The sequence below is a fragment of the Salmo salar genome, chromosome 13, assembly GCF_965601325.2.
Source record: "Salmo salar chromosome 13, fSalSal1, whole genome shotgun sequence".
Classification (NCBI taxonomy): domain Eukaryota; kingdom Metazoa; phylum Chordata; class Actinopteri; order Salmoniformes; family Salmonidae; genus Salmo; species Salmo salar.
The window spans coordinates 113,182,668-113,195,000 of NC_138303.1; the positions used below are offsets into that span (position 1 = coordinate 113,182,668).

Below are 12,333 nucleotides of genomic sequence, written 5' to 3' on the forward strand. Positions count from 1 at the left end.
TGATACAGCAACACACACTGATACAGCAACACACACTGATACAATACACACTGATACAGCAACACACACTGATACTACAACACACACTGATACAACACACACTGATACAATACACACTGATACAATACACACTGATACAACACACACTGATACAACACACACTGATACAATACACACTGATACAATACACACTGATACAATACACACTGATACAATACACACTGATACAATACACACTGATACAACACACACTGATACAATACACACTGATACAATACACACTGATACAATACACACTGATACACACACACACTGATACAGCAACACACACTGATACAATACACCTGATCGCCACACGCAACACACTGATACAATACACACTGATACAACAACACACTGATACAGCAACACACTGATACAATACACACTGATACAGCAACACACTGATACAGCAACACACTGATACAATACACACTGATACAGCAACACACACCGATACAGCAACACACACTGATACAATACACACTGATACAGCAACACACACTGATACAATACACACTGATACAGCAACACACACTGATACTACAACACACACTGATACAACACACACTGATACAATACACACTGATACAATACACACTGATACAACACACACTGATACAACACACACTGATACAATACACACTGATACAATACACACTGATACAACACACACTGATACAGCAACACACTGATACAATACACACTGATACAACACACACTGATACAATACACACTGATACAACACACACTGATACAATACACACTGATACAGCAACACACTGATACAGAACACACTGATACAATACACACTGATACAACACACACTGATACAATACACACTGATACAACACACACTGATACAATACACACTGATACAGCAACACACTGATACAGCAACACACTGATACAACACACACTGATACAGCAACACACACTGATACAATACACACTGATACAATACACACTGATACAGCAACACACACTGATACAATACACACTGATCAGCAACACACACTGATACAGCAACACACACTGATACAATACACACTGATACAATACACACTGATACAACACACACTGATACAACACACACTGATACAATACACACTGATACAGCAACACACACTGATACAATACACACTGATACAATACACACTGATACAATACACACTGATACAACACACACTGATACAATACACACTGATACAACACACACTGATACAACACACACTGATACAATACACACTGATACAATACACACTGATACAATACACACTGATACAATACACACTGATACAATACACACTGATACAACACACACTGATACAATACACACTGATACAATACACACTGATACAACACACACTGATACAATACACACTGATACAATACACACACTGATACAATACACACACTGATACAATACACACTGATACAATACACACTGATACAACACACACTGATACAATACACACTGATACAATACACACTGATACAACACACACTGATACAATACACACTGATACAATACACACTGATACAATACACACTGATACAGCAACACACACTGATACAGCAACACACACTGATACAATACACACTGATACAATACACACTGATACAACACACACTGATACAATACACACTGATACAGCAACACACACTGATACAACACACACTGATACAATACACACTGATACAATACACACTGATACAATACACACACTGATACAATACACACTGATACAATACACACTGATACAGCAACACACACTGATACAGCAACACACTGATACAATACACACTGATACAATACACACTGATACAATACACACTGATACAACACACACTGATACAATACACACTGATACAATACACACTGATACAGCAACACACACTGATACAATACACACTGATACAATACACACTGATACAGCAACACACTGATACAGCAACACACTGATACAATACACACTGATACAATACACACTGATACAGCAACACACTGATACAGCAACACACACTGATACAATACACACTGATACAATACACACTGATACAACACACACTGATACAATACACACTGATACAATACACACTGATACAGCACACACACTGATACAACACACACTGATACAGCATACACACTGATACAGCATACACACTGATACAGCAACACACACTGATACAATACACACTGATACAGCAACACACTGATACAATACACACTGATACAGCAACACACACTGATACAGCAACACACACTGATACAATACACACTGATACAGCATACACACTGATACAGCAACACACACTGATACAACACACACTGATACAATACACACTGATACAATACACACTGATACAATACACACTGATACAGCAACACACACTGATACAGCAACACACACTGATACAGCAACACACACTGATACAGCAACACACACTGATACAGCAACACACTGATACAGCAACACACTGATACAGCAACACACACTGATACAATACACACTGATACAGCAACACACTGATACAATACACACTGATACAGCAACACACACTGATACAGCAACACACACTGATACAGCAACACACACTGATACAGCCATACACACACTGATACAGCAACACACACTGATACAATACACACTGATACAGCAACACACTGATACAATACACACTGATACAGCAACACACACTGATACAGCAACACACACTGATACAGCAACACACACTGATACAGCAACACACTGATACAGCAACACACTGATACAGCAACACACTGATACAGCAACACACTGATACAGCAACACACTGATACAGCAACACACTGATACAATACACACTGATACAATACACACTGATACAGCAACACACACTGATACAGCAACACACACTGATACAGCAACACACACTGATACAATACACACTGATACAGCAACACACTGATACAGCAACACACACTGATACAACAACACACACTGATACAATACACACTGATACAGCAACACACTGATACAGCAACACACACTGATACAGCAACACACACTGATACAGCAACACACTGATACAGCAACACACTGATACAGCAACACACTGATACAGCAACACACTGATACAGCAACACACACACTGATACAGCAACACACACTGATACAACACACACTGATACAGCAACACACACTGATACAATACACACTGATACAGCAACACACTGATACAATACACACTGATACAATACACACTGATACAGCAACACACACTGATACAGCAACACACACTGATACAGCAACACACACTGATACAATACACACTGATACAGCAACACACTGATACAATACATACTGATACAATACACACTGATACAGCAACACACACTGATACAGCAACACACACTGATACAGCAACACACTGATACAGCAACACACTGATACAGCAACACACTGATACAGCAACACACTGATACAGCAACACACTGATACAGCAACACACTGATACAGCAACACACACTGATACAATACACACTGATACAGCAACACACTGATACAATACACACTGATACAGCAACACACACTGATACAGCAACACACACTGATACAGCAACACACACTGATACAGCAACACACTGATACAGCAACACACTGATACAGCAACACACTGATACAGCAACACACTGATACAGCAACACACTGATACAGCAACACACTGATACAGCAACACACTGATACAATACACACTGATACAATACACACTGATACAGCAACACACACTGATACAGCAACACACACTGATACAGCAACACACACTGATACAATACACACTGATACAGCAACACACTGATACAATACACACTGATACAGCAACACACACTGATACAGCAACACACACTGATACAGCAACACACACTGATACAGCAACACACACTGATACAGCAACACACTGATACAGCAACACACTGATACAGCAACACACTGATACAGCAACACACTGATACAATACACACTGATACAATACACACTGATACAGCAACACACACTGATACAGCAACACACACTGATACAGCAACACACACTGATACAATACACACTGATACAGCAACACACTGATACAATACATACTGATACAATACACACTGATACAGCACACACACTGATACAGCACACACACTGATACAACAACACACTGATACAGCAACACACTGATACAGCAACACACTGATACAATACACACTGATACAGCAACACACTGATACAGCAACACACTGATACAGCAACACACTGATACAGCAACACACTGATACAGCAACACACTGATACAATACACACTGATACAATACACACTGATACAGCAACACACTGATACAATACACACTGATACAGCAACACACTGATACAATACATACTGATACAATACACACTGATACAGCAACACACACTGATACAGCAACACACTGATACAGCAACACACACTGATACAATACACACTGATACAATACACACTGATACAGCAACACACTGATACAATACACACTGATACAATACACACTTATACAGCAACACACACTGATACAGCAACACACTGATACAGCAACACACTGATACAGCAACACACACTGATACAATACACACTGATACAATACACACTGATACAATACACACTGATACAACACACACTGATACAATACACACTGATACAATACACACTGATACAACACACACTGATACAACACACACTGATACAATACACACTGATACAATACACACTGACACAATACACACTGATACAATACACACTGATACAATACACACTGATACAATACACACTGATACAATACACACTGATACAGCAACACACTGATACAATACATACACTGATACAGCAACACACACTGATACAGCAACACACACTGATACAATACACACTGATACAGCAATACACACTGATACAACAACACACTGATACAATACACACTGATACAGCAACACACACTGATACAGCAACACACACTGATACAGCAACACACACTGATACAGCAACACACACTGATACAATACACACTGATCCAGCAACACACTGATACAGCAACACACACTGATACAACACACACTGATACAGCAACACACACTGATACAGCAATACACACTGATACAGCAACACACTGATCCAGCAACACACACTGATCCAGCAACACACACTGATCCAGCAACACACACTGATACAGCAACACACACTGATACAGCAACACACTGATACAGCAACACACTGATACAGCAACACACTGATACAGCAACACTGATACAGCAACACACACTGATACAGCAACACACACTGATACAATACACACTGATACAATACACACTGATACAGCAACACACTGATACAGCAACACACTGATACAGCAACACTGATACAGCAACACACACTGATACAGCAACACACACTGATACAATACACACTGATACAACACACACTGATACAATACACACTGATACAATACACACTGATACAATACACACTGATACAATACACACTGATACAGCAACACACACTGATACAATACACACTGATACAATACACACTGATACAATACACACTGATACAGCAACACACACTGATACAGCAACACACTGATCCAGCAACACACTGATCCAGCAACACACTGATGTCTCCCTCATTACACACAGTTAGTTCAAATGAAAATAACCCCTCAACGTTGACAAAACGAATGAGCTGATCGTGGACTTCAGGAGACAGCAGAGAGAGCACCCCCCTATCCACATTGATGGGACAGCAGCGGAGAAGGTGGAAAGCTTCAAGTTCCTTGGTGTACACATCACGGACGATCTGAAATGGTTCCACCCGCACAGACAGTGTGGTGAAGAAGGTGCAATAGCGCCTCAACCTCAGGAAGCTTAAGAAATGCGGCTTGGCCCCTAAAACCCTCTCAAACTTTAACAGATGCACCATTGAGAGCATCCTTTCGGGCTGTATCACCGCCTGGTACGGCAACTGCACTGCCTGCAACCGCAGGACTCTCCAGAGGGTGGTGCGGTCTGCCCAACGCATCAAAGGCAAATCTATAATCGGGAATGCTTTACCAGTCTATAATTTGGAATGTCTTACCAGTCTAGAATCTGGAATGCCTACCAGTCTAGAATCTAGAATGCCTTATAAATATAGAATGCCCTACAGGTCTAGCCTAGAATCTGGAATGTCTTACCAGTCTAGAATCTGGAATGCCTTAGCAGTCTAGAATCAGTTGTTCCTTACAGGTCTAGAACCTGGAATGCCTTATAAGTCTGGAATCTAGAATGCCTTACCAATCTATAATCTAGAATGCTTTACCAGTCTATCCTAGAATCTGGAATGCCTTACCAGTCTAGAGTATGGGATGCCTTACCAGACTAGAATCTGGAAAGCCTTACAAGTCTGGAATCTAGAATGCCTTACCAATCTATAATCTAGAATGCCTTACCAGTCTAGCCTAGAATCTGGAATGCCTTACCAGTCTAGAGTATGGAATGCCTTGCCAGACTAGAATCTGGCATGACTTACCATACAAGAATATAGAATGTTTTACAAGTCTAGTCTAGAATCTGGAATGCCTTACCACTCTAGAATCTGGAATTCCTTACCAGTCTAGAATCTGGAATGCCTTACCAGTCTAGAATCAGTTATGCCTTACAGGTCTAGAACCTGGAATGCCTTACCAGAATAGAATCTGGCAGAATCTGGCATGCCTTACCAGACTAGAATCTGGAATGCCTTACAAGTCTGGAATCTAGAATGCCTTACCAATCTATAATCTAGAATACCTTACCAGTCTAGAATATGGTATGCCTTACCAAACTAGAATCTGGCATGACTTACCATACAAGAATATAGAATTTTTTACAAGTCTAGTCTAGAATATGGAATGCCTTACCACTCTAGAATCTAGAATTCCTTACCAGTATACAATATGGAATGTCTTATCAGATCAGAATGTGGAATGCCTTACCAGTCTAAAATCTGGAATGCCTTGCCAATCTAGAATCTGGAGTGCCTTGCCAATCTAGAATCTGGAATGCCTTACCAGTCTAGAGTCTGGAATGCCTTACCAGTCTATAATCTGGAATGCCTTACCAATCTAGAATCTAGAATGCCTTACCAATCTAGAATCTAGAATGCCTTACCAGTCTAGAGTATGGAATGCCTTACCAATCTAGAATCTAGAATGCCTTACCAATCTAGAATCTAGAATCTAGAATGCCTTACAAATCTAGAATGTCTTGCCAGTTTATAATCTGGAATGCTTTACCAGTCTATAATCTGGAATGCCTTACCAATCTAGAATCTAGAATGCCTTACAAGTTTATAATCTGGAATGCCTTACCAATCTAGAATCTAGAATGCCTTACCAATCTAGAATATAAAATGCCTTACACATATAGAATCTAGAATGCCGTACAAATCTAGAATCTAGAATGCCTTACCAGTCTAGTCTAGAATCTGGAATGCCTTACCAGTCTAGTCTAGAATCTGGAATGCCTTACCAGTCTAGAATCTAGAATGCCTTACCAATCTAGAATGCTTTACCAATCTAGAATCTAGAAAGCCTTACCAGTCTAGTCTAGAATCTGGAAAGCCTTATCAGTCTAGAACTTGGAATGCCTTACCAGTCTAGAACTTGGAATGCCTTACCAGTCTATAATCTAAAATACCTTCGGGCTATACCAAGTGTTTTCTGGGTAAGGTCTCCCAGAGCGAAGAGGCTAGTGGTACAGTACCTCTGTGTGTGTTATTCTTCAACACAGTGAGGGACTTCCACAGTAAAACCTTCTTATTGCTTGATCAGATTCCTTCTCTTCTCTTTCCTCAGACTGAGATACACAGACCAAAATACTCACTACTACAAAGTAACACACAGCGCCCTATATCTCTGCTCCCACCCTTTCCTCTCTCCTCATGTGTAAGAGACCAGCCAGCTAGCTGCAGTACTTACCCTGCCTAAAGTTAGCTGTTGTCCTCTTTCCTCATGTGTAAGAGACCAGCCAGCTAGCTGCAGTACTTACCCTGTCTATCCGTTTCCTCTCTCCCAGAACCTTTTCCTCTCCTTCCTCAACTTCTCTCCCCGTCACATTCCTCCCCTGGCCGTGCCTCTCTTCAGGCTGTGATGTCATGGGCGGGCAGACAGCGAGGCAGAGGGTCTGGCTAAAAAAGGGAGTGTGTTCCCTCTCTTCTCTCTCTCTCTCTCTCTCTCTCTCTCTCTCTCAAGAAGCCAGAAACCCCTCCACACACAAAACCCTCTGTATAGAAGCAGCACTCTACTCCCACACCCCCAAAAACACCCCTCCCTCCCTCATCTCTTATCCACCCTCCTTCTCTCCCTCCCTCCCCCTCCTTCTCTCCCTCCCCCTCTTTCCCTCCTCTATCCTCCTTCCCTCCTTCTCTCCCTTCCTTCTCTCCCTCCCCCTCCTTCTCTCCCTCCCCCTCCTTCTCTCCCCCCCTCTCCCTCCCCCTCTTTCCCTCCTTCTCTCCCCCCCTCTCCCTCCCCCTCCTTCTCTCCCCCCCTCTCCCTCCCCCTCTTTCCCTCCTCTCCTCTCCCTCCTTCCCTCCTTCTCTCCCTTCCCTCCTTCTCTCCCTTCCCTCCTTCTCTCCCTCCCCTCCTTCATTCCTTCTCTCCCTCCCTCCCCCTCCTTCTCTCCCTTCCTTCTCTCCCTCCCCCTCCTTCTCTACCTCCCCCTCCTTCCCTCCTTCTCTCCCTTCCCTCCTTCTCTCCCTCCCCTCCTTCATTCCTTCTCTCCCTCCCTCCCCCTCCTTCCCTCCTTCTCTCCCTTCCCTCCTTCTCTCCCTTCCCTCCTTCTCTCCCTCCCCTCCTTCATTCCTTCTCTCCCTCCCTCCCCCTCCTTCTCTCCCTTCCTTCTCTCCCTCCCCTTCCTTCTCTACCTCCCCCTCCTTCCCTCCTTCTCTCCCTTCCCTCCTTCTCTCCCTCCCCTCCTTCATTCCTTCTCTCCCTCCCTCCCCCTCCTTCTCTCCCTCCTTCTCTCCCCTCTTCCCTCCTCCCTCCTTCTCTCCTCCTCCTCCTTCCTTCTCTCTCCTCCTTCCTCCCTTCTCGCCTTCCTTCCTCCCTTCTCTCCCCTCCCTCTCTCCTAGCAGGCTACGCTGGGCACACTGTCACAGTCTGAGAGCTCACACATGAGACATGAGCCCCAAATAAGGAGGAAGGGGGAGGGGACATTTTGGACTAGGACAGTCAACTCAAAGACATTTTTCCCTGCCACTAGGAAAGCATCCTGGTGCTTGCCTTAGAGTTCTGCCACTCCTATGGCCAAAATACTTTGACTGCTGTTTAAATAAATTGCTGTATATACAGATGTCAACTGGGCTCCATGGTATCAGATAGGCAAGGTGTGTTTGTTTATCAGTGTTGTGCTGGCTGGGTCATGAGATCAGTAACCAAAGCCTTAGCCCCCTCTCCCTCCTCCACTCCTCTCCTCTCCCTCTCCTCTCCCTCCTCTCCCTCCTCTCCTCTCCTCTCCTCTCCTCTCCTCTCCTCTCCTCTCCTCTCCTCTCCTCTCCTCTCCCTCTCCTCCCCTCCCCTCCCCTCCATAGGAGCGGGTGTGTATTCAGTGAGTTACAGCTTCACTTTCACTGCCTAATATCTATAAACTGCATCTTCCCTTTTCCCCACCACCCCTCTGCTATGCTACAGAACAGGAACACTTCTATTCTATGTTTAACTCATATTGAAGCAATGAAAAACAGCGTGTCTGTCTCAGCATAGGATGTGTGTCTCACAGTGGTAGGGTGGGGCAGCGGCATCCATGGTTACGGAATCACACACTTCCTGCTAGTTAGCAGAACAACAATAGCTTCAGGTAGTTGCTATGTTAAAACAATAGCTTCGGTCAGTTGCTATGTTAAAACAATAGCTTCGGTTAGTTGCTATGTTAAAACAATAGCTTCGGTTAGTTGCTATGTTAAAACAATAGCTTCAGTTAGTTGCTATGTTAAAACAACAGCTTCAGTTAGTTGCTATGTTAAAACAATAGCTTCGGTTAGTTGCTATGTTAAAACAATAGCTTCGGTTAGTTGCTATGTTAAAACAATAGCTTCGGTTAGTTGCTATGTTAAAACAATAGCTTCGGTTAGTTGCTATGTTAAAACAATAGCTTCGGTTAGTTGCTATGTTAAAACAATAGCTTCGGTTAGTTGCTATGTTAAAACAATAGCTTCGGTTAGTTGCTATGTTAAAACAACAGCTTCAGTTAGTTGCTATGTTAAAACAATAGCTTCGGTTAGTTGCTATGTTAAAACAATAGCTTCGGTTAGTTGCTATGTTAAAACAATAGCTTCGGTTAGTTGCTATGTTAAAACAATAGCTTCGGTTAGTTGCTATGTTAAAACAATAGCTTCGGTTAGTTGCTATGTTAAAACAATAGCTTCGGTTAGTTGCTATGTTAAAACAATAGCTTCGGTTAGTTGCTATGTTAAAACAATAGCTTCGGTTAGTTGCTATGTTAAAACAATAGCTTCGGTTAGTTGCTATGTTAAAACAACAGCTTCAGTTAGTTGCTATGTTAAAACAATAGCTTCGGTTAGTTGCTATGTTAAAACAATAGCTTCGGTTAGTTGCTATGTTAAAACAATAGCTTCAGTTACTAATTACTGTTTCTTTAAAGGGCTTTTAAATAGTTACACTGCTTTATAGGGCTTTTAAATAGTTACACTGCTTTAAAGGGCTTTTAAATAGTTACACTGCTTTAAAGGGCTTTTAAATAGTTACACTGCTTTATAGGGCTTTCAAATAGTTACACTGCTTTATAGGGCTTTTCAATAGTTACACTGCTTTATAGGGCTTTTAAAGTGACTTAACAGGGCTGTTTCATGACAATCATCAAATGTATTTAGTCACATGATTACCACAATGGAACAACAGTGAACAGTAATAATGTTTTCCACTCAGTGGGCATGACCAACTACTGAGCCAGTAACACCAGTAAACCAGTAGGTATCAGCTGAGGACCAGTAAACCAGTAGGTATCAGCTGAGGACCAGTAAACCAGTAGGTAACAGCTGAGGACCAGTAAACCAGTAGGTAACAGCTGAGGACCAGTAAACCAGTAGGTAACAGCTGAGGACCAGTAAACCAGTAGGTAACAGCTTAACACCAGTAAACCAGTAGGTATCAGCTGAGGACCAGTAAACCAGTAGGTAACAGCTGAGGACCAGTAAACCAGTAGGTAACAGCTGAGGACCAGTAAACCAGTAGGTAACAGCTGAGGACCAGTAAACCAGTAGGTAACAGCTGAGGACCAGTAAACCAGTAGGTAACAGCTGAACACCAGTAAACCAGTGGTGTTCAGCTGAGGACCAGTAAACCAGTAGGTAACAGCTGAGGACCAGTAAACCAGTAGGTATCAGCTGAGGACCAGTAAACCAGTAGGTAACAGCTGAGGACCAGTAAACCAGTAGGTAACAGCCGAGGACCAGTAAACCAGTAGGTAACAGCTTAACACCAGTAAACCAGTAGGTATCAGCTGAGGACCAGTAAACCAGTAGGTAACAGCTGAGGACCAGTAAACCAGTAGGTAACAGCTGAGGACCAGTAAACCAGTAGGTATCAGCTGAGGACCAGTAAACCAGTAGGTAACAGCTGAGAACCAGTAAACCAGTAGGTAACAGCTGAGGACCAGTAAACCAGTAGGTAACAGCTGAGGACCAGTAAACCAGTAGGTAACAGCTGAGGACCAGTAAACCAGTAGGTAACAGCTGAGCACCAGTAAACCAGTAGGTATCAGCTGAGGACCAGTAAACCAGTAGGTAACAGCTGAGGACCAGTAAACCAGTAGGTAACAGCTGAGGACCAGTAAACCAGTAGGTATCAGCTGAACACCAGTAAACCAGTAGGTAACAGCTGAGGACCAGTAAACCAGTAGGTAACAGCTGAGGACCAGTAAACCAGTAGGTAACAGCTGAGGACCAGTAAACCAGTAGGTATCAGCTGAACACCAGTAAACCAGTAGGTAACAGCTGAACACCAGTAAACCAGTAGGTATCAGCTGAGGACCAGTAAACCAGTAGGTATCAGCTGAGGACCAGTAAACCAGTAGGTAACAGCTGAGGACCAGTAAACCAGTAGGTATCAGCTGAGGACCAGTAAGGATCATCCTAAGGTCATGCTAGCTGTCTCAAAGGGAGCCTGGGAAACCAGCAGTGAAGCTCATCCCCTCAGTTCTGCGGAACACAGGACACTAAATGACCAGACGTTCTCTTATTGACACAATACAACATGGCCTAGATACAGGT

At 42.8% G+C, this 12,333-nt stretch overlaps 1 protein-coding gene across 4 annotated transcripts in view; it reads right to left on the reverse strand.

Moving 5' to 3' along the window:
• The window catches only part of palm2akap2 (palm2 and akap2 fusion), a 207,062-nt gene that overhangs the window by 35,987 nt on the left and 158,742 nt on the right, over window positions 1-12,333 (reverse strand). The window contains exon 1 of one of the 4 annotated variants that reach the window (XM_045692698.2): window positions 8,097-8,381. The exons of the other annotated variants lie outside the window; for them this stretch is intronic. Within the exon in view, the coding sequence (XP_045548654.2) occupies window positions 8,097-8,204 (108 nt within the window). The 5' untranslated portion in view covers window positions 8,205-8,381. Of the gene's footprint in view, window positions 1-8,096; window positions 8,382-12,333 lie in introns of those variants that run through there. 4 annotated transcript variants of the gene reach the window in all.